Genomic DNA, 19695 nt, shown 5'->3' on the forward strand with positions numbered 1-19695 from the left:
CCCACATACTGGACATTTCTTGTGTTTCATTGTTTATTACACCAACAACTCAGTTATAAGCATGAAGACCAAAAAGAGGCTCCAGTTGTGCACTGGCATGTAGACAGATCTTCAGAGATCTTCACTGATATCGAAGGAGTTCTTCATCCTCATGTGTACATTTTGTTGGAGGACTAGGGCTATATTCTAAATACACATGATGTAACTCTAGTTTTTGTGCCATTGACTAAGAGGTACATAGTTCTCTGTGGATGAAAGTTACAAACTGCCATCCCAAAATCTGTAGCATGTAAAGAAAACTGGCTCATGTTATTAAAGAGATTTAAAAAACCACAATTTAAACATTCCCTATAAAACAAATGGATCCCACTTCTAATTGCTTATTTCTTGACATTGAAAATACTGTGATAAACTGCTGAGGGCAACTTGTTCCATAAATCTGCAGGAAACTATTCTGGTATGCCTAAGAGAGGCATTATTTCTTCACCATAACTCCTGGCCCCCTCCCCACCCCCCATCCCAAGCATTAATTTGGCACCTTTTAAATCTTTGAAAAATAAAAATCCCTCTTACTATGTTCACAAGCTCACTTTAATTCCCTTTTTTATAGCCTCTGTAAGTTTTCAGTTAGAGAGAGCATGTTCATTTATTTTTCTTTTCTTGAAGCATTCTTATCGTTACTCCTCTAATGAATATAATTCACCACAATGCATTATTAATGTGACTATGAAGCAGTTATGATCAGATTTTCAGAAACACTTTTTAAATTGATGGAAATATGTATCAATTTATAAATATAAAATTATAAAAGCATAAAAAATTTCCTTCCAAAAGTTAAGATAATACTCTATCTTTTTAAAGACAGATTTCAATCAAGTGACCCATTCAAAAGTCTTAACTCTGGCTCCTTTGTAAATATTGAAATTGGAAAATGAAGGAACAAAAATTTTGGCTCACATGTATGCTTTGTAGTTACTGCCTATCTTTTGGATCCTGATGTCATACTTGGAGTCTATGAAGGGTTCAGTGGTAGCATAGGTCTGGGTAAGTGCTACCACACTGGCTATGTCCTGAAAATCGTAGTGGTTGTCCACCTTGACCTGTTGTCATATCGTAAATAAACAGCATGTGAAAGAGAAAAAAAAATGCAACAACAGTTAGACATGTGTTGTAAAATGACACTTGTGAGAAATATTTTTTTAATATTAAATTTACAGAATTTAGCATAGACATTTTAACTATGTAGAAAGAGCCATCTTTCACAAAACCAGAATAAGGCAATAAATATTCCTACAAGAAGGTGTGTAATTTATAGGGAGAATCATAACCATTTCTTCCGTAGGACTCAGTAGTGGAAAAATTGATAGAGGGAAAGAGGGGATGCCTTGATGGTGGGACCATCCTCAGTCAAAGGAAACTGGTCACGGGAATGAAAGAGCAGGTGTTGAGATACTGAACAGAAACCTCACCTGCAGGACTAGATTCCAGTCCTGAGGAATACTTCATAGACGAGGAATGTGAGATAGCATTTAACATATATGTATTTCAGTGTGTCTGGATCTATACATTTCTTGTGTTGTATCACATGAAATATGCTTTCATTACCATGCATTTCTGAAGAAGAAAATTGTAAATCAGAATGCCCACAATGTTTAAGCTCTGGGAAAAGGTTTTGTCAAGCTATTGGGGAAATTTGGAGAGACAGGATTAGTCACAGAAGTGAAGCACTATGGGATTGGTGTGTGGCCAGTGGTAGGTAAGGAAAAGAGCTTTGTGGCAATAATTATTTTACTGTAGCAATCTGGCCTGTCAGTTTTATACTTGTATTGAATAGTACTTCTAGTAGCAACAGTTATAATATGTCAAAAGGAAAACTAAGAACTTAATGGTATTATTTGCCCATCAACACTGAAATCTGACTATTATTTATGCCATTGTGATCCAGGACATCATGCCAGTTAAGCTGCCACTGAACTAAACTTACATACATCTGTAGAATATTGAGTACCAGTTATGCACAGATAAGGAAGAAATATACTTATGAAAAAATTGAAACTGAAGGTGGACAAATCCCTCTTTTCTCAAGGATGCACAAACTTTTCACCACTTTTACCTTGTTTTAACCAACCATACTATGGGAATCATGAGCTAGTCCTCTGAAAAGCTGTGTCCTGGACCATAGAGCTCAGGACACTTACAAGAATTCCTCAAGATAAACCCAGTTTTTCAAGATCTAAACCTACATTTCTGAAATATGTGAAGTGTAGTGCCTTGCTTAATGGGCCAAATCCTACTCCAACTGAAGTCAAAGTGAATTTTGCCATTGATTCAGTAGAAACAAGAACACAGTCAAAATGAGCTATTCATGCTTGAGTTCACAGGCTAGGCTGGACTGGGCTCATATGCTTTGATATCAAAATGGCAGAGGGTGTAAATGGCATTGCACTGATTCTGGCATTTATCAGCTATGCACAATTATGGTAACATCTTCCTTAGGGGAAGTGCTGTGGTAACATGTACTTTGTACCTGTTACATTGAGTTCAACAATGTATTTGGATCAAAGATTTCCAGGGGGGATGCATTTCCTTTATTGAACCAGTTCAATCTAATTTCCAATCACAGATCTGGACTGTTGTTTAAATTGAAGTTTATAATAAAATTTAATTTTTAAACATTTAATTCCCCTTATGCCACTCCAATGTAATGATTTTAGTTCAATAAAAAAGAAACTGAAAGACAGATTTCCTATTTCCTCCACATCCTTTATAAACTCTTCTTATAAATAAGTATAATGCTCTATTGCCCATGTCTTGAAAAAGCTCACAGTGTAAACGCTAAATGGGTGTTGAATGCACATATATGAGGGCAGAGCTTGGTCATTAAAATGGAAAAATCATGAATAAATGGAAAACATTAAATGTTGTAGTAAAAATCCCATTAAAGAACCAGTGTTTGTGGGAGTGGAGGAAAAATAGAGTGACTAAGATACAATACAGAGTTTAATGTAGGAAGAAGAGGTCATAAACTCTCCCCAGATCAACGGGGTGAAAATATTCACCATGCTAAATTTGGGTCATTTTGATTTTTCTAAAATGTAAGCATTTCAAGACATCTTTAGACAAGAAGTGGATTGCTTAGATGAAGGCTGTCATCTAATAGGTGGGGATTACATATGCAGTAAGGGTGGCCCCTAAGGAACCCCTGCACTGTGTGGGCTGCACTGGCAGCTTGTAGCCTGCTGTCGATAGCATGCAGGCCCTCTTTCCCTCCACCTTGAGGGTTACACAGGTGGAACGCAGACCCCAGCTGCACAGCCCTGGCTTAAACAAAAGAATTCTTAATCATGTGATTAGGCACTTCTAGGTTTCAGTCACAGGTTACTCCTGGATATATCGATAACTGAGGATTTTACTGAGCCCTATAGATAAGGACTACTTATATAATGGTTTGAGCCTATCCTGTATTTGTGGATCTCCTGAGGGCCCAATTTTTAGCTCTGTTTTTCTATGATTTTACATCGTAAGCCACTCCCGCACTCATCATTGTGAGGTGAGTGATATAAAACACTGCGGCTGTGTGAAGCTTTGGGTGCTGATTTGATTTGGAGGAGATTTGGTCTGATTCAGTGGCCAAATTTCTGAATCCCAATTGAATCAGGGGATCAATTATAAGGTCTAAATCAATTAGAAGCTCTCTGAATCAATTTGGAAAAGATTCAAAGAGCTTTGGTGATTCGGGCAGTCCCCGCATGCTGCCACAGGGAGCTGGACCTGGACTCAAAGCTGGTAAGGAGGGGGTGGGGAGGCTGGAGGAGCAGGAAGAGGGACTATGGGGGGACCTCCAGCAGGCCCCATCCCCTGCTTGCTCCCCCAGTCCCCTTGAGCACCCCCCAATCCCTACCTGCTCTCCCAGCTCCACCCCATGGCTGCCCCACTCCAGCTTCCAGCCCTTTAAAAAAAAGTCCCCACTCACTGGCTGCCGTTAGGTGGGGGGGTGATCCCCGCTGACCCCCGCTACCCCATGCCACATGTGGGGCTCTGCCATGAGACCCCCACTTGCTCCCCCAGTCTCCCCCCCATGGCTGCCCCATGCACCCCAGGTCCTGGCCCTTTAAGGAAAAAGAAAAATCTGGACTTGTCATCGGGGCTTCTGGGGGCTTGTGCAGAGGCCCCCCACAGCACGGGGCAGCAGGGGGCAGGGGGGATCATGGCCCCTGCTGGGCAGGAGCCAGTGAGTCAGGGCTTTTTTGGGTTTTTTTTAAAGGGCCAGAGCTGGGGCAGATTGGGCAGCCATGGCGGGGCTGGGGGAGCAGGCAGGGGATGGGCCCTGTGTGATTCAGAGATTCAGCTGATTCGGCAGCAGCCGAATCGCCAAATCAGATTGGGCCAAATCAATTTGGGACAGTGATTCGAATCACCAAATCAAATCACTGTCTCCTGTGTCGGCCGAATCTGAAGTGAATTCTGGCTGCTTCACACATGCCTATTAAATGCCAGTGACATGCAGCTGTCCCAGGAACTGAACAGAACAATTATTTGACAACATGCAGGTACTATACAACACAGTAAGAAAGAAATAAAACATATTTCATCTAGTTGACACAACGGTGAAAATTTAGGCCACTCCAGGCAAAACTTATTTCTCAGCCCAGACTTCCCAACTTGTAAACCTGTAATTGGGTTTTCAAGTAATTTTACTGCAGTCAATGGAATTATCAGTATTAAAGCCCTGATTCAGGAAAACACTTAAGCATGTACATACAATTATCTCCAGTCAGGACAGGATTTAAGTCACCTTGTAGTATAAACATGTGGTTAAGTATTTCCCTGAACAGAAGTGTTTTCTTGAATGTACGCCCAAGCAAGGTTTTGACTAGGGTTAGACCAGGGTTGCCAACTGTCTGTAAATTTATGGACAGTCCATTAAAAAAGAGCTCAAAATTGCTGGTCCATAAATCCTGTAAAAAGAATAGAGCTTTTGTAAAAATAAGCAGTCCTGGAATAGAGCTTCTGTAAAAATAAGCAGTTCTGAGCTCCTTTCAAGATATGTTGCCTGAATGAGGCCACATTCAAGCATCAATGCTGGACAAAGAGTGGAGCAGTACTGCTTAGAGTCTAAGTGGGAATGCTGCTCAGCACCCTGCAGTGCTGTCTGTCTGTCAGGGCTTTCTAGTTCACTGGAGCCTCTGTGGTTCCTTGCAGCAGGGATGGATCTGCAGGGCTGGGGGCAGGGGGGATCCATGCTGGGATTGGGGTGAGGGAGAGCTGGGACAGGCGAGGTGGGGACAGGGCTAAACTGAGGTAAGGCTGGGGAGTGAGGTGGTCGACAACATGGTGTGGGGTGCAGTCAGGCTTGTAAGTAAAAAGTTTGCAGACTGCTGGTCAAAAAAAGAAAAAAAAGGATTCTTGTGTTGGCAACCCTGAATCAGACTCCTAAGATAGAATTTGGCCAGTTTGCAAGTTTTAACATCCAGTTCGGAGAAGACTGCACGTTAATATTTACAAACATTTTTTTTTTAAATACTAGGAGCAAGAAAACCCCTAACATATAAGATAGCATCTGCACCTTTCCCATGCCTGAATGAGCATGTCCAATCTTCACAACAACAGGGAATGTTGGCATTGTTAACTAAGGGGAAAGAAAAGAAAAAAAAATTAATTAATTCATCTAAGACATGAACAATTTTATTCTTTATGTAGCAGTTCAGGATTCATCAATAGTTCCAGGCTACATCTATTAACGTTTTAAAGAACACTATTGCTGTGGAACACTCTTCTCCATCCCATGGAGCTCTGTCTTTAATTTATACAGAATAATGAAGAATAATACAGTCAGGGCAGTCCTTCTCATGCTGATATTTTAAACTGACATCTGTAGACTGCTCAGACATTTAACTTGACTCCAAGGGTTGGTTTAAACAGAAATTATACACATATGAATTAAATACCATGCACAGCATTAAGTGATTGTATGATAACAAGCTACTTTCCATTAGTTCAATTTCAGAAACTATAAGTTTTAGTTAAATAGATCTAAAGCATTTTCTGTTAACCTTTCACTGTCAGCCATTCTTATGACTCTCAGCTCCTCCCAGGTTCAAGGTCTTAACTGCAGGAATGGGACATCTTTGACAGACAGTGTAGTTAGGATGGTGGTTGATCTGCTATGTCAGCTTTCTAACTTGACATTTCTGGACTTCCCACGGCTTGCTTGCTTATTTATTTATTTATTTATCAATCGAGCACATGTTTTCTAGTATTCTTGGCATCTATCTGGTGATTTGACTGTGATTCCGAAGCATGAGAACAGCATAAAAATATAACAGATACAAATATGCCAAGGTACCAATGTGCCTTGAATATGTCAAGGTGTTTCATCTCCCATAAATTTCAGTGCTTCACAACCAAGGCTGGTTCTTACCTGCTAACCATTCATCCATCCTTCCATTTATCTATCCACCCATCCATGTCTATTTTCTTCTTAAAAACCCATTAAACCAAAGTTTTTACCGAATTGAAGCAATGTGCAAGTAAACAATAGTAAACATTTACATCATGATTTATAGAATTTTATCTAGCTGAAATAATTCTGAGAATTTAGGCCATTCCAAGCAAAATTTATTTCCCAGCCCAGGTTCCCAGTTTCCAAACCTTAAATTGGCTTTTCAAGTATTTTCACTGCAGTCAGTAAAATTATCAGTATTAAAGTCCTGATTTAAAAAAGCACTTAAGCATCTATCTTTAGTCAGAGTGGCACTTAAGTTGCCTGGCAATATAAACACAGTAAACATTAACCTCATGATTTGTAGAATTTTTGGCATTCCTTTATTGTGCTACAGTAGTAACCTTTAATAACAACATCAGTAGCCCACTCATAGTTTTATTTCTTTATAACTTTTAAAGAGGCTTTAAGATGCACAGTGAATCTTTTGGAGCTGAACAACTTTGCAACCAGCCCTGCTGCCCAATAGCACATTTCATTGATGAATCAATCTGGATCCACCTTTCTTTTTGTAGTATGCAGAAAAGCTAGTTGTTTTTGTAGCAAGTTGCATAATGTTACTGTTTCTTTATTTTACTTTTTTCCCCTCCAAAGCAAATGTTGACTATAATAATAGAAAGGAAACATGAACTGAAAACCTTAAGGCTTACAAAATAAGTGTGGAATTTCCTATGTAATGCCACACATCCTCTGGCTGAGTTTAAAAGCATGTACTGTGAGGATACACTTTGGCATAAGGCAACAAGGTAACTAGCTAATGTTCCATGAAAATTGGCATTTGCTGCTGTAAGTTCCAGTTGCACCTGGGATTTCAATTATTACCATTATTACTTGAATAGAAGCTGACCTGGTCATAAGATGACCCCCTCCCCCAATAACTAGATACTCTATATGAAAAAATTATAAATTCATTATAATTTTTCAGGTCCAGAATCTAATTATAGGAGGTTCACCTGAAGTTGTTCCCTTCCCACTGCAACAGCAGCGAAAATATATCTGGAGGAACAGATAGCTCTGTCTTCTCTGCTTTCCCCAAGCTGTTTAAAAGCTAGGGGGAAAGCACAAAAGCAGTCACCCATTGCCACAAGATTGTGCAATTGAGATCCTCACATTTGGGGACACTTACAAGACTCAGCCTGCCTGAAGGTCAAGGGACATGTCTCATCCTGCACAGGAGCCAAATGAATACCTTTTTTTTTTTAGTAATTTTGTCTCAGGCCAAATTAGCCAAATCACTAATTTTATCAGCTGAAGAGAGCTCAGTCATTCAAGCCTATGTGGCGCTACCACCAGCAAGTATCTTACTTTCCAGATTTTTTTTCAGCCTGGAACTTCAGATACTCTCAGGTCCATGACAGGCATCCTATGTGCAGGCTCCAAGCCCAGAGGTCTTGGAGTTCAGATGCTCTCTAGTCTTGCTTGCCTGTAGCCAAATGGCCATAGGAGGAAGCTAGAGGGAGAGATTTATTGGCCTTTTGGCTCAGATCAAGTGTAGCTCCTATTACTCACTGGAGCTTGCATGTAGGATCTCAGCCTATTTTGGAAGTAAGATACTTGCCTCTGGTAGCACCACACAGATTTGAACGATTGGGCTCTGCTCAGTCGATAGAATTCAGAACTAATTTGCCTAATTTGGCCTGAGACACAAAATTTAATTAAAAAAACAAACAACCCAATGACAATGACAACTGAAAGAACTGGAAAAGAAATAAACAGGGATCAGGGAGGTAGGAACGGGGAGGAGGGACAAAGTGAGCTTACGGCACATCCTCACTGATCCTGTTAAACTGCACAATGGAACTGCTAGCCCAGATGCTCAGACAGGATCCTGGAACCAATGGAGTGCAGGTACCCAGGGACAACTGGGAGGAGGTGATGGTTCAGGCCTACATGGATGACCTCAACATCCTATGCACAGACGAGTGGAGGACTGAAAAGGTACTGCAGCACATAAGTCTATGGAGTGATAGCAAGTCCAAACTCAATGTGAGCCAAAGCACCCGCCTAGTACTGGGTGAGCTCAGGGACCTGTCATCCCTGGGAGTCTTCATCCCCCACAAGGGGTGAAGAGTCTCAGGGTGGAGTTTGAGCCATAGCTGACTGGAGAGAGGGCATAGGAAAAGACCGGGCAAAAGTCAAACAGAGACTGGTCTTGTGGCACACATACCACCTGTCAATGGGAAGGCGTGTGGTGCTCATGAAGGTTGTGTTGCTACCAGTGCTTCTGTACATCACACTAGTCTTTCTCCCCACCCCAACCCTCACTCCTTTCTTTCAGTAGATTGTCCACAGAATCCAGAGGACCATGTATGTCTTCTTCTGGGGCTCCAGATGGGAAAAAATGGTGAAGAGAACCTTGTACAAGACGAAACAGAAAGGAGGCCAAGGAATGCCAGATGCCCTGCTGTTCCTCTGGGCCAAATACACAAGTCATATATGCAAGCTGGCAACTGGAGCAGGGTCTAAAACAGCCTGCTTTGTGAAGTATTTTGTAGGTTACATGCTACAATGCTGGGGAGTACACATACTGCCACTCATGAGCCTAGCCACCTGGGAACCACCCTGGTTCTATAGAATCCTGGAGCAATTCTACAACAAGTACAAACTACGAAAAGAAGGCCTGATGACCCTAGCAAAACACTGCAAAATGCAGGAGGTGGTGGTGAAAAGGGACATTGTGTCACCAGTGGCCTTACTCCCTGGCAACAGCTGCCAGTCCATGTGGGAAAGGATCTTTCACAAGGACCTACTGAAGTGGCAGGTAGCCCACTGACTACTCCCAGTGTGGGCACAGCGACCCAGAGAGGGGCAGAGAAGCTAACCATACCGCTTCAGGGAAACCTGCCCATGGAAGATAGAGACAATAAACCACATCCTGTGGTACTGTCCATATGCCAAAGGGGTATGGAGGAAAATGTTTATACTCCTCAAGATTGTGACAAGAGTCAAGCTCCTAACCAGAAAAGCAGCTGTTTGGGCACCTGTCCAAGCAGCAGGAGACCCTGATGGCCAGCTGGGGGAAAAATCCTCATTTTAGAATCAATTAAATCTGGTATGTAAGCTACTGTGATGACTTCAGACTCCACTAGGTTGGTAACAGAGCTAAGACATAACATTTTTTGCTGATGCCTCCAAATTCACTGCTCTAAACATTATACTATATCTCTTCCCTGAATAGTACAAGGAAGCAAGAAAATATAATATTCAGAAAAATAGAGTCTGGAATTACAAACAAGGATGTACAGTTAGGATCATTTTTAAACCAAGTAGGCACATACTGACAGCCCAGTTTTTTCTGCTCTCCACAAGTTAGAAACAGGAGAAAAAGTCAATGTGGAAAACTGCATGATTCCATTTTAGCCCTGTGGACAGCCAGAACAGTACCTGAAGAATTGTGAAACTATGTATTGACAAGAGATCTTATGTTGTAGCTGTAAAACTAATGGTAATATTAATACATTGTGTAGCAGGGCACTAAGGTGCCTGCTACTTGAAGTGCAGGAATGGCCACCAGCTGCCAGTTGCCAGGGCAACCGGGAGGAGCTAGGGGCCCACACCTGTTGAGTCAGCTGGCCGGAAGGGGCAGGGCTGACTCCTATAAAGCACAGGCTGGAGGCCAAGAGAGGGGGTCTCAACTGGCAGCCAAGGAGAAGGAGTGCTGCCTAACTAAGTAAAAGGGAAAGGCCTGAACGTGAGCAGTCTGTTATGCTGGTGAAGGATGGAGCACCCATGGAGTGTGACTCAAAGGAGGTTAGCCAAACAGTTTAACTTTGTGTTATAGCCCAGGGGCTTGTGTTATTGTTTGCTGTTGTCTACTGGAGAACCGGGTGAGGCTATAAGGGGATGAAGGAGGCCTCATAGGGGAACCATAACAGTGTGGGAGCCCCAGCCCCCGAGAGAGGGTGGGCAGCGCGAAGCCCCCGAGAGAGGGTGGGCGGCACGAAGGCATCCAGTAAGAGCAAAGAACATCCAATATATCCGTGAGGCTTGGGGCGTGGTGCAGGGGTGGTTGGAGCCATGCATAGCCTATAAGGCTGGGGTGCACCTGAGCCCCATTCCAGAAAATGGACCGGTATAGCACAGGAGAACCATAGCCAAGAAGACTAAAGGTAGCCTCCCCATAATACATGAGACCAAAGATGCCACGTGAGATTGCAAGGTGAGGATAGGCAGCTTGGTGTGGTAGAGAGGGTAACTAGGGGGGAGCATGGCGACCCCGAGGTTCCCGTCCTGTCACACATTGAAACTTGATATATCTGAATAGTATTTGACATCAACAGCCTTTTGGAAGAGTGTATTTTATAAATTAAAATATCTGGTTTTAAAGTAACATTAATTTATAGAAAAATGCCAAAAATACAATTTTCAGTATGTATGATATTGAAATATCACTTTTCAGACACTTTTCAAAGACTTTTCAGAATGCTTGGAAATTTAAAATCACAAGAATGCATATGTAATAATGTATTAATATATTAATGTTTATTAATGCTTTTAATTTGCTAATTTTGCTAACCATTTAACAGACTCCATATAGTATATGAAACATACTTCACAATTAAAAATCTGCTTTTCAAACCTAAATATGTATATGTTTATATATAATTTTGTTATGCTCAGATGGTCAGTTATACTTCAAACTTAGGTATTTACAAGTGTAAATGACAGCTTATGTGCATATTCAAGAAACTATCTGCAAATTAGGAGTACTTTTGAATGGGTATAAATTTTAAAAATATTTTAAAGGTTTTGGGAGGGATGGGAAGGGGGTGTAAAATGTGTGATATTATAAGGGTGTGGTTACAGATTACTTTAAAATATTTTAAATCTGTGGAATGTTACCCGGATCAGGCAGTCCCAGGGGGCACTGCAGCTGCGGAGAGAAGCACTGGGCCCCCGTGCAACTCAGGCAGGCAGGCTCCGGGGCGGACTGCTCTGCCCACCAGTAGCTTGCTCTCCCCTCCCTGCCACTGGAGAGGCAGGTAAAGATCGGGCTCTGACATGGGTATACATGACATGGGGGTTTACTTCGCTCTAAATTGAAGTGGTATTTTTAAAAAAACTCTGCATCAATTTAGGGAGAATTAAGCCCCTGTGTCACGTACAACCCCCCCAAGGAGCCCACCACCATGGTGCTTGCATGTGTAAAAATGTCCTATGCTTTCTCAGAGGCGGAGAAGCAAGCATGGAGGCTGTGGCTTCCCTCACTCTGCAGGCAGCAGGAGCCAGGTGGAGCCACAGGTGGGAGTAGAAAAGTCTTCAAAAAACAACTGTTTGAAGTGAATGGGCAGGGGGAGAAGTAAAGAGAGGTAAAGAAAAGGACTTAATAATAATAATAAAGGACTGAAATCTTGTACATTTAACTGAATTGGGATTACATGGGGAGGGGGAGGAGGGGCATGTTGGGTTTGCACTCACAGCAGGACAGAGCTGAAGCCCAGCAGACTCACTGCATGCCACAAGAGGAGAGGAGTTTGGTTAGCACTCATACCAGGAGTTTGGTTAGCACTCATACCAGAGAACCAATGGACACACCGGAAACAGAGCAGAGACCTAGGGGGCTTCACAGAATCACAGAAATTTAGGGCTGGAAGGGACCTCGAAAGATCATCGAGTCCAACCCTCCTGCTCTGGTCAGGAATATTGCTGAGATCAAATGATCCCAGCAAGCTGTCTGTCCAGTCTCCTCTTGAAGACTTCCAAGGTTGGAGACTGCACCAGCTCTTTGGGAAGTCTAGTCCAGGTTCTGGTCACCCTTACCAGACAGGGGTTCTTCCTTACATCCAACCTGGAACCATCCTCTGACAGTTTATGGCTATTGCTCCTTGTCCTCCCCTGGGGCACCCTAGTGAACAGTTTTCCTCCCAGCTCCCAATATTCACCCCTTACATACTGGCTTGTTATATGCCATACCAGGGCAGAGATGAGACCCAGCTGAGAATGATTTCCATTCTCTGGATCATTTTCTTCATGGAGGTAGGTAGTAGGATTGCTGTTGCTGTTTGCATAAGGGCAAGCAGTGAACTGATGAGCTGCACCTGGGTGCTCAAAGTGATCAAGGTGTGCTAGGTGATCAAGGTGTCCCCTAGGGGTGGGAGGATGTGTTGGTTTAGGGCCAGTCCTACTACCCTGGGCAGTAGAGTTCAGGAAGGTTGAAAGTCTGCTCACAGAGCAAAGGAATAGGAAGGTTGGGAATAGTGCATTCTGGGATGCTAGATGAATGAAAAATCTCCCTGAAGCAGAATGAAAACACCCTGGAACAACCTGTGTAAAGCAGATCAAAGATAACCCTCACAGGAAGTGGTGAAATTAAAACATTTAGAAGGTACTTAGCATGGATTAACACCCTTTAATGGGCGAATGCTCCCATTTTAAGTGCCTTTATGACAGTTTAAAGTTAACCTGTAACACCATCTTAAGTTTTTTTTTTCTGGTTGTTCAAATCTTGGCTTGTCAAGGGATATAGAAGGGGCCCCTTTTAATTTCACAATGCTCCACCTAACTTCCGTGTGTCCCCTTAAGGGCCTACAAAAAGCTGGCTGAATAAATAAATAAAAGTTAAAACTTTTCTGTTAACTTGAATGTTTGACTTCATTTTTGACATTTAGGTCCCAATTCAGCAAAGTACTTAAGCATATCATTGATGTTAGGCTTGTCCTTGGAATGCTTTAATGAACTGCATTTTTAATCATCCGGGGATTTTTTTTCTACTATTGCTCTGGGGAAGGAAACAGCTTCATTGGGAACTTATCCAATCTTTCAGTATCTGGGAACAGAATTAAAAGTATTAATAACAGAATGTCAACAATTATCACTCAAGCAGATCAAAATCTCTCCAATGCTGATCTATTCTGGTCATGTTTGCGTTTCTATTCATTTCACCAAAAATTGTCAATATGGTAGGAAATTTTTTGTTCCCCAAATCTCCAATTTCTGGCAAATGAAATTGTAGTATCATTCAAATAAACAAAACTTTTAAACCAAACCTTTTATCCTATAAATAAGTTTGAAATATCATTTTTAATTCAACTAGTTTTCCTTAACAACATTCATTCACAGCACTTTTATCTCCATTTTGTGACCCATCAGGGTAAAACTACTTTAACAAGATCACCAAATCAATTAGTTGCAGACTTTGCAATGAAAGCCTGTCCAGTTTACCTATTTTGTGCCCTATTCAGGGGACTGCAATGCTCACAAAGATGCAATGTACTTATGTAAGACCCAACATTCTCATTTGAATTATTGTATATATTTTCTAAGTGACATATATATTTCCTAAATGACCTATCATCCTTGAGACACATTTTGCTCTTATTTCTGCTATAACACTTTTGTGTGTGTGTCTATTTTTGACTTAACTGCACTTTTATCATTTGAATTGCTGCCAACTCCCAGTTTATGCCTTCCTTGTTACTGTGTTTTCTGACCCATAACTCTCACTTGCTGAAGTTATCATCATTAATGCATGTCAAATTAAAGAAAATTAACTTTTTGATTACCCCATGTGGTTCCCACTATTTAGCACAGTTGTAAAATACTTTTGAGGAGTGGATTTGCTTAGGAAAGGAATAGCTGGCAATAGATTGTAATTTTTTCAGTATAATTGTCTTCCACAAGCAGATAATATCTAATGTGTTTCTTTCTGTTAAAAATTCAATATACAAACTATTTCCATTGTCTGATGCAATGCCTCTAGGCTCAATCTTACAATGCTTTATTACCTTTGTTTATACATGAACAAGTTGGGACTGATGAAACTTATTACTTAGACTCAATGGTCATCACTGTGGAAGTAAGAGTTATTTCTCCTCTCTCCTCCAGCCTCTTGTGCTATGAAAACCAACAGAACCCTTGTGAACCAAGCAAAGCTAACGTGATGGCGAGTTAAACAAATTTTTAGAGCCTTCAAAACAAAGTTATTTTATGAATCATTCTTAAAAGCTTGTTATATGGTTAAATAATCTGAAAACTTTTTTATTGTGATTTGCTCAATGCTGCAGAGGACATGGGGCAAATAACCATTTTTATAAAACTACTTGGGTGCATCCACATGAGCATGCACGTGCCTCTTGCCCCACCTCAAACCCCTTTGAGACAGGGCAACAGGCACGTACGGGAACAAAAGAATGTTCCCTGCACTGCAAGTTTGTAGCATGGGGAGAAAATTAGACCCCTGGATATCTAGGGGTCTAAAAAAATCGACTTTTAAAAAAGCAGCACAGGGCACAGTCCCTGACCATGTCCTGAGGCAACCGGAGGCTGGCTCCTCCATGGAGATGCTCTGGCTGGCAGAATGTCTCTATGGTTGGCCCTCACCCTGGTGCTGAAACAAGCCCCTTGGGGGCCTTTCATACCAACACTCAACTATGGGCACGTCCACACATGCAAGCACTGGCTCCTCCTGGATCTACAGCCAGGGGGAGCTAGAGCCTAGGGCTAGCACCTGTGCTGTCCCCAGCAGTATAAAAAGCTGCCCTGTCCCGGCCCCAGCAGTACAAAAAACTGCCCTGGCAAGCAACTCGGGGCTATTCGCTCTCTGGAGCTTCTGGGGCCCAGCCAATTGATAACTGGGGACACTACCCCTTGTGCCAGCTGCACTGCTGCAGCAGCATCCCAAATCCATTTTTAAAAATACCCCAAAATCCATGTTCTTCCACATTTAAAACAAAAAAAAACTCTACACACACACACACACACACACACACACATATCTAAAGAGAGAGAGACAGTGATAAGTTGGGTAATGCTTTATTCGTATATTTATAATGTTAAAGCAATTTGGAAGCCTACCAGTGTCTCTATCATCAGGAAAAGATAAATTCTAAATATCCATATGTGTTGATGTGTGCTTTTGGTTTTCTTCATACATGATGGGTGTGGGATGGGGGGATGTGGTGTTTGTAGAAAGGGGGTGAGAAGGGATGTGGGAGAAGGCAGGTGGGTAGATGTGGAGGGATGTGGGTTGGTCTGCGTGTAGGAGTAGGGCAACTGCTGGGGGCACTGTGGGTGCGGGGGCCCTTGTGTGGGGGCTGCTCAGGAGGGGTGGGGGCCCTGGCCCCCACAGTGTGCAGGCCCCCCCAGCACATGGAATTCCCCCCTGCCCAGGGTCCCAGGCACCCTGGAAGCCCCCCCTGCCCAGGGTCCCAGCTCCCTCCTAGAGGGCCACAGCCCCTATCCCCCACAGGGTCCCAGCCCCCCTGCCCAGGGTCCCAGGCACCTTGGAGGGTGCCCCCCAGGGCCCCAGCTCCACCCTGGAGGGCCACAGCCCCCCTTCCCAGGGCCCATAACTAACCTTTAATAGCAGCAGTGGGGGAACCATGTACTAAGCCCAGCCTGGTCCTGCCAGCTCTAGGGCTGCTCTTGCCACTTAGCTGGGCTGGTCTTGTGGCAGCAGGACCCAGCACAGCATGTGGAGACTGTGTGCCAGGCCTGACCAGGTCCTGGGCCCCCTCTGCAGCCCAGCCAGGCTGGGCCCATTGTAACAGGACCCAGTGCGGCATGTGGGGACTGCGTGCCAAGCCCAGCTGGCTCCTGGGGCCCCTCTGCAGCCCGGCTGAGCTGGGCCCAGATCACTGAGGCTTGCTAATTTTGGCTTTGCACCGGGGTGGGTTGCATGGCTCTGGGAAGCTCTGGTGCAAAACTGGACTAGCAAGCCACATGGGGCTGGACTAGGTCCGCACCCTCCACAGGCACAGGGGGCGGAGGCAGGAGCTGGCCCTGGGGCCTGGCCCATGCTGACAGGACCCAGTGAGGTTCCCCTGTGCTGTGGCAGGTCCTGCCGCCCAGCCGAGCCCTTCCTGTAGCGGCAGGACCCAGCCTGGTGCACGGGGACTACATGGAGCCAAGCTGGGGCCTGCCGTACCTGAGGCTGCTCGTGTGGCAGCGTGAGTAGCTCTAAGGCTGGCAGGACCCAGCTCGGCTCTGCACAGTTCCCACACACCAAGCTGGGGAGCACGAGCTGCCTGGGGCCGGCAGGATGCGGCTCGGTTCTGCACGGGCCCTGGCCCTGGGGCTGTAAGTTTGCAGCATGGGGAACCTTTTTTCATTCCCGCAGATGCCTCTTGCCCCGCCTCAGAGGGGTTTGAGGTGGGGCAAGAGGCACGTGTGCGCTCGTCTGGACACGCCCTATATGGCAGCAGCAGCAGATTTTTATAGTTGAGCTATAAACCACTGAATTGGGATTTATAATGGAAATGCTGGCTGACCTCTAACTATAGGAATACAAATGGCACCTCTGTAATTAACAGGACCATACATTTTTCCCATGATTCCAGAAGCATTGTTATAAACATTAAGTTTAAAACTTTGCTTCCTGCCTTACAAAAATGAGCCAAAATCTTTAATGAAAATATGTATCATGTCCCAGTAAAGGCAAAGAGGGTAGAGGTGGGTCTGGTGGGGGTAGGTGGGTATTGACAACGCCAAGACTGTAGCTAAAGCAAAAACATTATACCAAGCATTATACTTTGTTTGTATCCATCACTGAGGTAGCATCCATCACAAAGCCAGAGTTGAAAAGTAAGCAACCTGATACAGGTGTCCCTCTATTGCTTGCCTTGTGAGCAGTACTGAAAGCTATGGCATTACACCCTCACTATTGCTCCTGTCTACTGCTACATCCTAGAAATCTCACTTTGTTTGTATGGGCTGCCCTCTCATAGGCTCTCACTACTATGGACTAGCTGGGGCAATTTTGTTACTATTATACAAAATGTATGAGATTTGATCTCTCTACCTGCACCCTACCCTTCTGACCACTATACAACAGCTCCCCAAACTACCATACATATAGGTAAATATCAATCACAATAGAACTGTAATGTATATTAAAAGGAGTTCTAGAAAATATGTGTGTAGCTGCTCTTTTGTGAAATCCACAGGTAAGATGAAAATTTTCATCCAAGTCTATTTATTTTTAAATTGTGAAAAATGGCCTTTCATGATTTCTAAGTAAAAAATGTTTCTTCAAAAGATTTGGGTTTTTCAATAACAAAAAAAGGAGTAAAACAGGAAAAATCATTAGGCACAACATTTTTTTGAAATATTTTTCCTTACATTTTTGTAGCTATCTTAAGTAATGACATGAAAATACTAGACAAAGACACACATGCAAGGGATTTGCAATACTACAAATGAAAGAAAAACTGCAGTGAACAAAGAACCAATCTACTGGGTACACTCACACTGTGTTTGGTTTCAAGCTTGCACCATAAAGAAAAATAAGGCAGACAGATGCTAAAGCTGCAAAATGCACTCAAACTTATCAGTCTTAAATATAAAGAGCAAGCTCATTCAGACCGTCACTCTTGAAGTGAAATCTTTTAGCTTGAACTTTTTTACCTAAATGGAGTACTAAAGAGCTAGGTATTAAATACTTAAAGTATTTTGGGATAGGAAGGTAGAAAATGTGCAGCTGAATAAATAAGTTCAACATTTTTTTTTCAAATATGGATTATGTTTCTCTATATAATACCACATATATGAATATTAGTAATTCAAATCTTTGGTATGACTGCTGTTATTTGTAGGAACAAGACTTTTTTTCTAATGTAAAATAATGCTGTTATACTGAACGACAAACTCTGTTTTATCTGCTTCTAATGAATACAAATATACATACTCTAAGGAACAGAATTCTTCCCAGGGAATTTTAAGAAAATTCTCACATTTTTTAATAATAAAAGTATAGTTTCATTTAAAAAAGAATCTGAACTTGGAGTGAGTTGCATGGTTCATGGCTGGTACTATTTTGATCTGTGAACCTGGAGACATGCTCCCTGAGGGAGTAAAAAGTAGGGGTGTGCGAAGCGGGCCCTATTCAATTCTGATTTGGCCCAAATTGAGGACAGTGATTCGATTTGTTGATTCAGATCACTGTCCCCGATTTGATTTGGCTGAATCCAAATCTGAAGATTCAATGCCAATTCAGAGAATCAGTGACTCAGACAGACATAGCTTTACATGTTTTTTTCTACATACGTTGAGATACCAGCACAGCTTGTGAATGCTGCAATGCTGCAGATGGAGCATCCCACATAAGAGCAGGAGAGGGGTCCACATGCTCAGTGGAGAATCCAGAAGTGGACCAGAAGTATTTCTGGTCCACTTCTGGGTCTGCTGTCGAGTGCACTGGGGAGCCCCCCGTGCTTCTGTGGTATGCTCCATACGCTGCAGCATTGCAGCATTCATGAGCCGCCTGCTACCTCAAGGTATGCAGAAAAAACATGTAAAGCTGTGTCTATGTCTGAATCACTGAATCTTTCCAAATCTCTCTGAATCAATTTGGAGGGTTCCAATTTGATTTGGAGAGATTAAAGGGTCCTTTGGCTCAATTCAGATTCGACCACCGAATCAGGCTGAATTTCTGCCAAATTGAATCAGGGACCGAAGCTTCACACAGCCCTAGTAAAAAGCATATTATGTTCTGCAGATAAAAGGAAGAACTAAAAATCTACAGAGGCATAATCCTTTAAAATTCAGATAAAAAAAGTCAGGATGCTTACAGTTCATATTGGAGAGCATTTAATGTGAAAGTTGCTTTCACTGAAATGACATTTTAATGATTTCTGTCATATATTAATATCAGGAAATAAATTAATATATTTAATGATCAGGCAAATGTAATGGCTGCTATCATAGGGCACCTTCAGACTTGGAGTTCATTCATGTTTGACATGAGCCTTAATGAGTATAGTTATAATACTTTAAAATCTCTTGGCAGACTAGCCACCTGTCCAAGTGTTAGAAGTCTAGCCAGTCTTGGTTAACTGCACTGCTGAAAGGTTCAAGGACAAAAGAGAATGAGGGATTAAATATTCAGTGATTAAATCTGTAATGGAAGTACTGCAGCATATATAGGCTTAAAATTTGACTGTAATATCCTGTCTGAAAAAGCTTTGATGTTTTTAATAACGTGTCTATGTCTCCCCTATCCAAATAGCTATGCAGTGATACTTTCTTTCCAGAGCAGACCTACTACTAAATGGTTTGCAATCATTTAAAGTTTCTAAGTGCCCACTTTGTTATTCTTTGTTTCAAACCATAGGAAAACCTCTCAGGGCATGTCCAGATGAGCGCACACATGCCTGTTGCCCCGCCTCAAACCCCTCTGAGGCGGGGCAACAGGCAAGTGCGGGAACAAAAAAATGTTCCCTGCACTGCAAGTTTGCAGCACAAGGAGAAAATTAGAC

General features: G+C 42.7%; 1 protein-coding gene across 1 annotated transcript in view; it reads right to left on the reverse strand.

Annotated features, from left to right (window-relative positions):
- SYN2 (synapsin II) overlaps positions 1–19695 on the reverse strand; it is a 509614-nt gene that overhangs the window by 187261 nt on the left and 302658 nt on the right. Inside the window, exons 5-6 of the mRNA XM_019505084.1 lie at positions 5567–5629; positions 958–1100 (exon numbers count right to left, since the gene is read on the reverse strand). Of these exons, the coding sequence (XP_019360629.1) occupies positions 958–1100; positions 5567–5629 (206 nt within the window). The remainder of the gene's footprint in view (positions 1–957; positions 1101–5566; positions 5630–19695) is intronic.

The sequence above is a fragment of the Gavialis gangeticus genome, unplaced genomic scaffold (genome assembly GCF_001723915.1).
Source record: "Gavialis gangeticus isolate Ggan-Ray unplaced genomic scaffold, GavGan_comp1, whole genome shotgun sequence".
NCBI classification, from domain to species: domain Eukaryota; kingdom Metazoa; phylum Chordata; order Crocodylia; family Gavialidae; genus Gavialis; species Gavialis gangeticus.